General features: G+C 38.8%; 1 protein-coding gene across 1 annotated transcript; it reads right to left on the minus strand.

Moving 5' to 3' along the window:
• Window positions 1-934: 934 nt before the first annotated feature.
• LOC308383529 (uncharacterized protein) lies at window positions 935-12,848 on the minus strand. Its single transcript, XM_080861567.1, has 3 exons — window positions 12,689-12,848; window positions 9,842-10,079; window positions 935-4,278 (listed from the first exon to the last, which is right to left on the minus strand). The coding sequence occupies exons 2-3, from the start codon at window positions 10,062-10,064 to the stop codon at window positions 3,035-3,037; spliced, it is 1,467 nt and encodes a 488-aa protein (XP_080717693.1). The 5' UTR covers window positions 10,065-10,079; window positions 12,689-12,848; the 3' UTR covers window positions 935-3,034.
• Window positions 12,849-13,677: the final 829 nt, after the last annotated feature.

Genomic DNA, 13,677 nt, shown 5'->3' on the forward strand with positions numbered 1-13,677 from the left:
TTTGAATCACCTTGTTGTTGAATTGTGCTATACAAATAAATTTGCCTTGCCTTGCCTTGTAACTAATACATTTAACAATAAATCTTCTTTATAAAACAAATAGTTTTTTTTATTGATACAAATTTGTCTATTGTCATTTTTTTAATTACATAATGCCCAGTGCTTAATATTATAGGGCTATTGTTATGAACATGATAAATTGTAGGATAATGTTCAACATATAATGGTTATCCTGTTTTTAGATCAAACACAATTGTCTTTTTCACAGGTTTAAGTGTTGATGGTAGCTTTCTGTGGTCTAGGATTGATGGAAATACCTATTAAGTCCTGTTTTAATCATGATTTTATTGTTGTTTCAATATTAACCAAGGGTACAAAAGTGGTGGAAAATCAACAGCGGAATTCAGCATTGATTCATCATTAACTGAGGGTAATAACTGATATAAAATCAATGCTAAAATTCAACACTGATCAAATATTAACAGAGGATGTAAAGGTGACATCACCTAAGAGCCAACAGACCCCTAAACAGGCCATGACCGCAACCCCGGGTTGAGCCCTCCAAGGAAGATGCTCCTGGGGAATCCCCCGACGCCCTAAGCCTTTCCCTTCCCCCACATCAATATGATCAACGAACAGAAAGTTCTGCTAATTTCTGTTTAACTCCATTAAGTTGCAGACAAAAAACAAAAATAAAACTAGGGTAGCGCTCTGCCCATAAAGTTCAACTGATAGCTAATCTATGTGCAGTGCATAAAGAAAATGATGGAAAGACAAACTAAAAGAAAATTTAAACCTCTTACACCATTAAAGACTTCAGTCGTTCGCAGTTTAAGGTTCAAGGTTCAAGGTTTTTTATTTGTCACATGCATAGTTATACAAGTATAACACACAGTGAAATGTAGCCTGACACGCTCCTCGAGGGGGGGGGGGGTGTGTAGAGGAAGAACATATATATATATATATATATATATATACATACATACATACACTGGGTGAATGTGCAGTAGTAGCAGCAAGCAGGTGAATTCTGTACATTAATAAGAATAGACATCTGACTATTTTACAGGATAGACAATATAAACATATTTAAAATTAAAGGAATTGAAATGTACATTGTGCCTGGGTTTAGAGTGTCTGGAAGAGTCCTGTCTCAGCCAATTATAGATGATGTGAGAGGGCGGGTGTGTGTGTTTAGGGCACGGATGGCTTGGGGATAGAAGCTCCTCTTGAGTCTCTCTGTCCTTGCCCGGAAGATGCGGAACCTTCTACCAGATTGCAGAAGTTTAATGAACTCAGCAGAGACTCCAATAAAGAGCAGCTGAGTCAATCTGGTCTGGACTCTGGAGGAGAGTCATGGTTTCAGAGCCTCTATAGGACAGAAAACCTGCATTTATAGTGGGATAGTCTTCTGCTTAAATAACAGGATCATTCAAAACCGTTGTGTGACTCTGGAGGCTACACCCATAGACTGTGTATCAGAAATATGATTTGTGTTCAGTATTTGAGCAATTTTATATGGTTTCCATATTCTTAAAATTTACTTTTGAAGGCGAATTATCTCTATTTCCAGTTAGCATCGGACTTCATTGAACAAGCTGGGTGATGGAACAAGCTGATGCTTTAATTTGCTGAATTATTTTGCACATCTTGCCAGTGGTAACAACACAGGCAAAGTTTTCACATCCATTACACAACATGGTGAGCGTCAGTAGTTGAGGGATGAAGTCACATATGTCAACATACATTTGCATCAGAGAACAGTCTCTTCAATTTACTTTTATTTCTATTTCTATAATATGTGAAAACGAGAATATAAAATACCCCCCAATCTAACATCTCTCACAATACAAATGAAACTACAATGCTTTGTAGACTGCCCAAGAATTTGAACAGGGTACTGGGCTTAAGTATAACAGACCCAAATTCAAGCACACTGGGTGAAAAAGTCCATTGTAAAAATCTGAGTTTAAATAAATAGTTTCTCAATTTATATAAAACATAGTCAGACACCAAGAAACAAATTGTGGAAAAAAGCCAAATAAAGGAGAACATTGTTATGTTGTTTGCTGCAAAGAACTGGTTATAATCATTTTTGACATTTTTTTTAAACTATAAAAATCAGAAAGGAATTTGGTTCCAGTAGATGGTGGCTCTCAAGCACAGCAATGTAAATCTCTCTCTTACACACACACACACACACACACACACCACCATCAACTTTTCTAAATTGCTAATGAAAACATAACTGAGCAGCAAAGTCCATCTAGCTCTTCACGGTTGTTGTGGTCGTGATAATTTTGTGAGGACACATTGAAAAGCCTCGGATGAACTTGCCAAAGTTCTACAAGTTAGGCGTCCGTAGCTTGTGTCCAGATCACATGCTGCACTGCCATGTTGCTCCGACTTTTTCCCTTCTGTGTTTGGGCACGCGCAGTGTGAGAGGTTGCGTTAAATTGGCTTGTGGCACTGCTTCAAAAACACACGTGTCTATATGTACATTACACATGCATACACATACATACACAAAGCTGTGTAAACCAACTATAAATAACTAATCTAAACTTATATACATTAAATACAGAAATTAAATGAGGTGGAATGAATACTACAGAATATACATAAATAAAAAGCACAACTAACTAAATCAACATCACAACATGAAGTGACTTCCAGTCCATAATGACTCCAGATTTTTGGTCTTAGGTATTACTTGAATGATTTCAAATCTTTTGTAGGAAAACCAGAATGATTGATGAATTAAATGTTTGCAATAAAAAAATAATAAATGTTTTTTATAACAAAGTTTTAGGTAAAAAAAATATTAACTAACATCTACAATTAATATATACATGTTATCTGTACAGTTATCTGTACAGAAAAACATTCATCATAGTAACAAACCAATTAGTGTAACAAACAGTTGTTACTGTTACGGACATAAAATACCAAATTGAACTAAATATGAGGTAATCTTTTCCCTCATATATTGTAGTGAAGCTCCGCTTTGAACATTGCTCCACCTTTGACACGTTCATGTACTGTGGATTCTCATGTGCTTTTTCAAGTGTGCCGCCTGACTGAATGTTTTACCACATATTTTACACAAGTGTGGCTTCTCACCTGTGTGGATTCTCATGTGAACTCTGAATGCTGACGCGTTACTAAAGCTTTTCCCACAGGCGCTACAAGAATGTGGCTTCTCACCTGTGTGGATTCTCATGTGCTTTTTCAAGTTTGGCGCCTGACTGAATGTTTTACCACATATTTTACACAAGTGTGGCTTCTCACCTGTGTGGATTCTCATGTGAACTCTGAATGCTGACGCGTTACTAAAGCTTTTCCCACAGGCGCTACAAGAATGTGGCTTCTCACCTGTGTGGATTCTCATGTGCTTTTTCAAGTGTGCCGCCTGACTGAATGTTTTACCACATACTTTACACAAGTGTGGCTTCTCACCTGTGTGGATTCTCATGTGAACTCTGAATGCTGACGCGTTACTAAAGCTTTTCCCACAGGCGCTACAAGAATGTGGCTTCTCACCTGTGTGGGTTCTAATGTGAGTGTTTAAGCTGTTAATCTGAATGAATCGTTTCCCACAAGTGCTACAAGAATAAGGTTTCTCACCTGTGTGGATTCTCATGTGAACTCTTGATGATGATGAGTGACGAAAGCCTTTCCCACAGGTGCTACAAATATATGGCTTCTCACCTGTGTGGATTCTCATGTGAGATTTTAAGTGGATCAGATGACGGAATCCTTTCCCACATGTGCTACAGCAATAAGGTTTCTCACCTGTATGGACTCTTAGATGGTTAAGCAGTCTGTATTTATACTGAAAGGTTTTTCCACAAATCTCACATTTTACAGACTTTCTACTTGTGTCAGGCTTACACTGACTATATGACATGAGCTGGCTCTCTACTCCACTTTGCTTTCTCTGATTTCTCCTCTTTGTGTTTGCATTTGTAGTTGATCCTGAGTGCACATGCTCACTTTCTTCCTGGCCTTGGCTCCACTCTGGCTGAGGACAGTTGTTAGAAAGAAAGTCACTGCTTGGTTCAGGTTGCTCATGAGTAGAAGTCACCATACATTTATTAGTCTCTTCCTTTAGAAGAAGCCGCTCTCCCTCCTGACTGGTGCAGGGTTCCTCCTGCTCCTCTTTAAATTCTGGAGGCTTTCGATCCTCCTGATCCAGACTGGAGATCCTTTCATGGTTAGAGACCTGTTGGTCTGCAGGAACCTCTTCCTCCTTACAGATCTTTTGATCTGAAAAGTCTCAAGAGACAAAAACAAAAACATAAAATGAAAAAAACCAAAAACTCGAACATTAAAAAAACAAAACAAAACATCTCATCAACTATTAGAAATTCTCTATGAGCATGTCGCCCACGTACGCCACTGACACTTAGATACACCGGAATAAATTGAAGTTTGGGGAGCTACATACAAATCAAAAGATCTTGCTGCATTTTCTTACATATTAATTTTGTACATTACTACAATGAATTTTAAATAAAACCCCTGAGATGCAGTTTAAGTGCAGACCTTCAGCTTCAATTCAGTAGGTTGAATGAAAACACGGCATAAAAATGTGAGAAAAAAAATCATCATGTTCATTTCTAATACAGATGCTTGCTTTCTCCTTTTTAATACTCTACCAGGCCTTTACTGCAGTGACTTTCAGGTCTTGTTTGTTTGTAGGCCTTTCTGTCTCAAGTTTAGCTTTCAACAATAGAAATGCATGCTCAACTTGGTTAACGCTTGAGGGTCGACGGATGTGCTGACGCGCCAAAAATCAGACCACCAATTTAGGACAACACAGCAACAAGATGCAACGACCCAGAGTCTCCATTTCAACTTGGGTCGAAAGTGCGGACTTCAAACTTTATACCAGTTTTTAAATTGTGTTGACAGGCCACGTAAAACAGACGTATGATAAAAAATACACACAATGTTTTTTTCTGAATAAAATAGTAGTGTTTACAGTGGGAAGAAACTGTAAAAACAGTGTTTTTTTAAGGACAGCGCTAGCAAACACTCCTTTTTATCTTGTGAGAGAAAAAGACAAAACACCCCTTTCCTTCCCCATTAGTGAAAAAATGTACCATGTTAACCAATCGAAAATGATGTGGCAACATGTGGCATTTTGTTGTTTGGGAAGAGGTGGAGGTTTTAGGAGTGACACCGGCGAGTCATAGCGAGCGAGCGAAAGAAAGAGAGAGAGCAAGTTTTGATGCGTGAGAGATTTGTCATACCTGCAGGTAGGGCTGCCACGATTTGTCGACTAGTCACGATTACGTCGACTATCAAAATCGTAGACGACTGATTTAATAGTCGAAGCGTCGTTTGAAGTTTTGTAAGATCCCAAAAGATGCAGGAATAATAGCAGGATTTAAGAGTGTAATAACGGACTGAAACAGAAGATGGCAGCACTGCACGTACAAGGATGCCAGCTGCCGTTAAACCCCGAAGAAGAAGAAGCTGTGTCCCAGAATTCATAGCGCGGCCCAGCTTAGTTTCCAACAATGGCGGCAGCTAGTTAGTTTTAATATTACTCGTATTATTCTTTCTGGGTCACAAAATAAACGTTTAACATATTTTCAGGCAAGAATGTAGCTGTGTAAACCTCAAATATCGGCTCAGTTTATCAGGACACCACATATTTTCAAAAGCGCTCCGACGTTTTCGGAGACGTCTGTTACCCGCTAGCTCGATAGCTAGCCGGGGGCTAGGTCACTAGCGCCGTGAGAAGACCGGATTCCCGGCAAATTGTTTTCAAACCCACCGCCGTCTTTCGCTACTCAGGTTAAATATATATGAGTCACTTAGATAAATTAAAAATGTTGTTGTTTGGCTTTTTTTTTTTTTTGTATTTTATTTGTTCCTGAGTAAATCGGTTTGTCTGAGATTAAAGTTATAGTTTTTACACAGCTGAATAAACGTCAAGCAGACAGCTGATTATCAGAAGTGTGAGATACTGGAGAATATACTCCGGTGTCCTGTTATATTTTAGATAGCAAGGAGTTTATTAAACTTCACCGAAACAATCTGCAAATTTCATTAAAATTGAATAAACTATCATCTTGTCTTTATCTTTAGTTAGCACCTTAAAAGCTTAAAGCTGTAAGCTAATGATAGTTATATAAGAGCAGATGCTGCTGGTGCAATAAGCTGTAGTTTTACGTCCAGTGGATGATGATCTGATTAGTCGACTAATCGCATAAATAATCGGTGACTAGTCGACTATCAAAATAATCGTTTGTGGCAGCCCTACCTGCAGGGTTTATACCTGTGGTGTTCTTCTCAGTCTTATGTGTGCATTTTTAGGTACATAGTGCCATGTACCGATGATATTTGCAAAATGTGTGCATAATTTTTAGAAATGTACAATTTCTATTTGCATTTTAAGTTTCAAAAATGATTTGTTAAACATGTTTGTGGTTTTTACAGTAAAAAATATAACTTTTTTCTACTCGGATTTTAGGTTTTTTGTCTCAATTGTCGTCAGTCGAATCAGAATTTGAATTTTTTTTGAAAACATGGACATGGCATCCTTTGGATTAATGAGGATCACTTGCTTGTTCTCAGTGCTCAGGTCAAAAACTTTCTTCTCTGATGGAATTTCCTATCAAACTGGCTGCTTAGGCGTCAAGTTTCTAACTCGACAATGCTCACATCCAGACGACGGGTTTTTCAGTGAAGGCCTTGCATCAGCTAGACAATATTAAACCACATACTGCATTTATTCCAACAACATGGCTTTGTAGTAGTAGAGTCCAGGTGGTGAACTGGCCTGCCTGCAGACATGGCAAATGTTTCTTTCATCCACTGAAAATATTTTGCATGAAAGTGAAAAATATGAAAATGGAGACCCAGGACTGTTCAACAGCTAGAATCTTATATCAGAGAAAAATGGGAAGAAACTCAAAACAGCAGCTGCTCTCCTCAGGTCACTAACTGTTGTTAAAAGAAGACAGAAAACAGTGGTAACATGGCTCCGTCCTGACTTTTCTGTTGCTATCTTCAATTTCAAAATAAGCAAATGTTTTGTATATTTGTTTGTTTTGTTGTTTTTCTTCTACAATGTCCAATTGGGTTTAATTGGGTTTGTATCTGTAGAAATTTTATATCCATTAACAAATAAAGACAATCAGCATCATAATATGAACTCATTTTCAGGTTTCAACATTAACTAGACACAAGATTGTTTCTACTTTCTCAACCAACACACTTCGGCTTGTTCCTTTTAGTTTATATTATTCCTGTACCCCTGAAAATAAAGTTTAAGTTCTAATTAGAATCCTACATTAGTAATATTTGTTTGTCTCATCTATAGAGTATTCCAAACTTTTCATACTTTGTTGGTAAAATTATTTAGCACTAATTTCCTAGCAGTGGCTGTACTGTCCTGTGACAATTACACCCAGCTGTATTAGGAATTAGGTTAAAGAACTGTTTTGCTTTTTAGTTTAACTGTTGTTAGTTTTGCCATATTTGTGCCTTACCAACAGTGTTGGGTAGTAACGGAATACCCCGGGGTTCCCTTTACTACGGTTCGGAGCCACGGACCTGTTTCATATACGCGCGGAATAGTTTTCTATATGAGACCCAGCAAAAAGTGTAGCCGTACCTAATGTCCAACCTACTGATACTCATTTTACATTAAGATTTAAAAGTCTAGTTGGTACTGGTATGGCGAGTATCCTTCAGTAATAGTAATAAATCACACAGCAATTCATGTAGTTGTAAAAAGCATGTTAATATATTAAGTAATCCAAAGTATTCAGAATTAGAGATGGACCGATCCGATATTACGTATCGGTCCGATACTGACCTAAATTACTGGATCGGATATCGGAGAAAAATAAAAAATGTAATCCGATCCATTAAATATCACGAAAGCACCTCGCAAAACTTGCAACACGCCGTAACTCACCTCAGAACGTTAGCACGTCAGAGCAGTATGCGTCACGTGATAGAGCGGCTGTGGCATGCGGGACCTGTCGGTGGTCTGGATAGCATGTGGAGCTTCGCTAGCAACCTGGCATTTCATCTCCGACAAAGTTATCCCCGAGAGAAGTAAAGCAAGTGTGTAAGTCCATCTCTGAATGTTTGTAAAGCATTCCTGCGTTAAGCTTAACAAACGACTGCCTCTCGCTCTCCGGCTGCTACTTCAATCGTGAAACTTACTTAATTACTTGCTTAATGGGGCGATCGTGGCTCAAGAGTTAGGAGTTCGCCTTGTAATCGGAAGGTTGCCGGTTCGAGCCCCGGCTTGGACAGTCTCGGTCGTTGTGTCCTTGGGCAAGACACTTCACCCGTTGCCTACTGGTGGTGGTCAGAGGGCCCGGTGGCGCCAGTGTCCGGCAGCCTCGCCTCTGTCAGTGCGCCCCAGGGTGGCTGTGGTTACAATGTAGCTTGCCATCACCAGTGTGTGTGAATGTGTGTGTGAATGGGTGGATGACTGGATATGTAAAGCGCTTTGGGGTCCTTAGGGACTAGTAAAGCGCTATATAAATACAGGCCATTTACCATTTAATGATCAGCTGATCGGCTTTTCTGTCGCGAGTCCGTCTCTCTTGTTTGCTTTTGGCCCACTTTGCACCAGAAAGAGGAAACCAGCGGCTGAACAACAGCAGAACGTTTAAGCTTGATAAGCTGTTGTTAGAATTTATTTAATATTACTTTCTACACCAGGAGCTTTTTCTACGTAGCTGACGGCTGGTAACTGTGCAGGGGCGGATCTAGCAAAGTTTAGCCAGGGGGGCCGATAGGGCATGAACAGGGAAAAGGGGGCACAAAGACATACTTTTCTTTCTTATTCTCATTTAAAATGTCGAGCTTTTAATAAATAATTATCTGACACACAAAGTTTTAATTTGATGTAAAAGGAATAGAAGTCAATTACTGTATATAGTGACTATTAAGTCTAATATATATACCCTAGTAAACTATAGTACTTTTTCCTTTGGGAAGGTACCATCTGTGCAGTCTGCAATTTTGTTGAAGAAAGATGTTGAATCTATTTAATATTTCTTGAAAAATAATTGATTTCTGTGCATTTTTTTTCACACTGCATCAAATTAAGGTTGATTACGTCGATTAAGCATCATGAGGTGGAGCGTGAGGGGTGGTTCCCTATTTTTTATTTATTTATTTTTGTTGTTGCTGGGAGTTGGAACCCTATTAGTTAGGTTGCTTAATATTTACGCTAAGTACTCTTTAAAATACCAGAATAGGGAGGATGGTGTAGGTTTAAGTTTATTAGATTGATCAGTATTGCTGAACTATGAAATATTTTTTTTGTATACAGGTATAACAGAATAGCTTTAGTGTAGTTGTTGTTTTAAACTTGAGTATGAACTTATACAAAATGCAGCAAGATATTTAAAAAAACCAGTTTTGTTGATTAAAAAACACTATATCGGATTCATATCGGTATCGGCAGATATCCAAATTTATGATATCGGTATCGGACATAAAAAAGTGGTATCGTGCCATCTCTATTCAGAATACATTACACTCACTGAGTAACGAGTTCTGAATACATTACAAAATACATATATTCTGTAATACATTTTAAAAGTAACTTTTCCAACACTGCCTACTATTAGCAAACTTGCGAGCCACATGCTATGAAGCAAATCTATGGTCTACAGTGACCCCTTGTAGACATTGTGAGACATCGTTTCTGCTTCCAGAAAACCACAATTTGTGGGACTGTCAACTGCTCCTAAAAGAAAACTGAGCAACAATAACAGATATTACTTTTCCTTCTTCCCAGTGCAGACATCACTGATGCTTCACTCGTTCCTGCCTTCCTGATAGTTTCACATACCTTTGCTTTGTATCTGTATTTCAGGTTTCCAGATGGTATCCAGCAGTCTGAGCCTCTCCTGCCCGGTCCAGACCATGATGTGTTCAACCTCGTGACTGGTGCAGAGTTCCTCCTGTTCCTCCTTAATCTGAGGAGGCTCTGGGTCCTCCTGCTTCAGACTGGAGCTCCTCTCCTGGTTACAGATCTGTTGGTCTGCGGGAACCTCCTCATCCTTACTCTTCATTCTGTTTTGAGAATTCTTGAAAAGAGACAAGTGATAACGGGAGAAATTAAAAATGAACAAATGTGACAAATGTTTCAAGAGCACCGTGTGAGTGACTCAAGTTCTGATACTTTTATAAGCAAAATTAAGAATACAAAAACTTTCAGGTAGCTGCTGCCAGCTTGGTAAATGGCCTGCATTTGTATAGCGCTTTTCTAGTCCATAGGACCCCAAAGCGCTTCACACTACATTCAGTCATTCACCCATTCACACACACATTCACACACACAGCTTCACAGTTGCGCAACTGTTTGTCATTTTAACCTGCCACAGTAACAACCAAAAGTAATTATATCATTAATTATATTTAGATGGAGGATTTTAGAGTATTTCTCACCACCTGACTATGATCTGAGTCCAAATTTCAAATTAAAAGCTGTTTCACTTTGTTTGCTGATTTGTGCTTAAAGCTGCAGTATTTTGTTTTGTTTTTCATTATTTTCAAACTACGAAATAATTGCAGTCACAATAATAAATTAATATCATGTAAATTATTTAAACTGTACTTAAGTAAAAATATAGAATCACCATGGTGGGATGGTGGTTAACACTGTTGCCTCACAGCAAGAAGATTCTTAATTCGACTCAGGAGTTTGCATGTTCTGCTCCTCAGTGTGTCGGTTCTCTCTGGGTACTCCAGCTAGGGCTGCCACAAACGATTATTTTTGAGATAGTCGACTAATCACATCATGCATCCATTGTTGTAAAACGTACAGCTTATTGCACCAGTATGCACCTGCTCTTATATAACTATCATTAGCTTACAGCTTAAAGTGTTTAACGTATGTGCTCACTAAAAATAAAGACAAGATGATAGTTCATTAAACTTTTAATTAAATTTGCAGATTAAACACCACCGAGACAATCAATTCAGCAGTCTGCTCTTTGCTCCCTCAAATATAACAGGACATTGGAGTAAATTCTCAATCATCTCACATTTCTGTTCAGTTTTCTGTTTATTCAGCTGTGTGAAAACTGTAACTTTAATCTCAGCCAAACTGATGCACTCAGGAAACAATAAAACACTGAAAAAGCCAGATAATAACATTTATAAACTAAGTCACTTATATAACTAACCCTATAGATGAAAGCACATAACATTTTATTTTCAAAAGCAAATAACAAGCTTATAGAGCAGTAGTTTTCGGTTTTCAACAAAAGCATGCAATTTACTTTGTGTACAGTCAAATGGAGTTGAGTCAACTAGTGCCACCCGTGGCAAGGTGCCATAGCCTACAGCCAGATCAACTTGTGACACAGACATCTGCAGCACAATACATTTGTAACTTTCAATTTTTTCTGTTTTTGTGTCTTGCAAATAAACCTTATATTATATAATTATATTATGCATTTATTTTTGGCCTACATCAGTAGAAAATGACAAATTATATACACAAAGTTATTGAAATCACCAGTCCTGTTGATTATCATGATTTTAATTTTCTTTCCCATAACAAAGAAATACGTCTTGAACAAATATATGACACATTAATATTTCACATCCTGTTATCATAGCCTGCCTGTGTAGAGAATACATTAACATGGCAAATGTATTGTGCATGAAACTAATTCAAACGAGGTGCAGATGTGTGTCACAAGTTAATCTGACTGTAGGCTTTAGGCACTTGACCACAGGTGGCGCTAGTTGACTCAATTTGAGTGAACATAAAGTAAACTGCACGTTTTAGTTGTGCAGCGAAAACGCTGAAATCGGAGTAATAACACGTACGAGGGGAACAATAACGAAGACAAGATTCTCCCGATCGTTTACTCTTGCTGTCCTGTGAACAACATCGGCGTGGTGTTAATTGTTTGCCGTTTTCGCGATCGCCTCGCGCACGAGAATATCACCAGGTAAACTCGCGACATTTCTAAACATTTTGTTATTAAAGAGCAACAAGACTGAGGGAGTGTGTTTGAGGTAACCTTATAAATGTCACGGATGACACATTTGGTGTTTATTTGCTGTTTTGTTGGTAGCGGCTACTGAAAAGCAAGCCTACCACACATCTGTTCGGCCAACGCCAGTTAATCCGGAACACTGGCCGCGAAGGATTTCACTCGCAGAAAAGGCTCATCGATGGTGGCTGGGATCGCGGCACGATCATCAGCCATTGCGGCACGATCATCAGCCATTGCAGCCCAAGGCTCGGGGAAACGAGCCCGCCATCCCTTTATAGTGGCCGAGCCCACTGGCGATAAGGAAAGGTAGCTCGTCATAGAGGACTCACGCTCGGGGAGACGTTTTTATGGTCGACTTAATAATGGAATAATGGCATGCATTTATATAGCGCTTTTCGAGACCCTCAGAGCGCGTTACAATCCCACTATTCGGTTCTATACTTAGGCTCCCAGAAGAGCCTCGAGAACCCTGGTGCTGTCTTTGCATACCTCCACAATGCTATGTTATTTAATCTTTAAAAAAAAAGGAGATTTCCTGCGTACGACCAGAAAGAGCTCAAGTACCGCGCGTTCCACAGTTTTAAAATAAATAACCTACAACATCTGCACGGCAACCACGTGGTGCGAGTTGAAGGTTTCTCTCACAGATTCTTTCGTCCGCGTGTTTAATACTAAAATCTTACCGTTTAAATCAAAGGGACGCACTTATGTGATGAGCTGCTGGTTGAATTTAGTCTGCGCTGATGGTTGATCTCACCCTGGTCGATTGTTTCTTAACCTCCGAGCAGATTTCTACCTTGAAAAACTCTCAAACCACTGTTGTTTGTTTGTTGTGGAGTTTGAGTGACGTCATTTCCGCTATACTTCTTCTATTAGAATTTCGAGTAGAACTGGCGCACTGCTGCCCTCCTCGGGTCATTCGTAGTCCAAATAAAAGTCCTTCCAAACAGTCCAGTGCTTTGCAGAAACCCGAATAAAGAATTTTAGTTCCCCAGTGATCCAAGCCAAGTATTGACTTAAACAGTCTGTAATATTCTGCAGCACAACTAGAACAGACTGTCTAAACATGTAAAGTAATGACACCCATTCTTTTCATTCTGTTATTGCTTTTTCCACATGCTGTTTTTTTGATGATGGATCCACATTCAGAAGACCCAGTGCTTATTAAATTTAATTAATTAATTTTATTTATATAGCGCCAAATCACAACAACAGTCACCTCAATGCCCCCCCACCCCCCACCCCACAGGTTCTCCAGCCTTTAGATTGATTTTAGTGTCATCTTCATTAACTGAAGTTTCTGTATGTTTCCTTATCATTTCATTCATTTTCTTCACTCCTTAACACATATCTGAGCTCCTTTGTGAACAGTCTTGAACTTCATTTTGGACCTGTTTTAATCACTCTAGCAGCTACTATGTTTGTCATTTCCACTATTTTTCTTGCACTAAACTATTTGCACTAAACAATAATTTCAGATAAACTGTAATTCCATTCATCCATCCTGCTTTTCTCAAATTTCTCTGTGGCTTTTTCACAGTTAGAAGGAAATGCTTCCCAGTCTGCCTTACTGAAGTCAAATGAGCAAAGTCATTTGTTTTATTCAGTAAAGCATTCCAGAGCTTTTCAGAAGACAAGGCCTATGAACCAAGTGATGCTTCTGCAAGGGCCT

This window comes from Rhamphochromis sp. 'chilingali' (genome assembly GCF_963969265.1).
Source record: "Rhamphochromis sp. 'chilingali' genome assembly, chromosome: 16".
NCBI classification, from domain to species: domain Eukaryota; kingdom Metazoa; phylum Chordata; class Actinopteri; order Cichliformes; family Cichlidae; genus Rhamphochromis; species Rhamphochromis sp. 'chilingali'.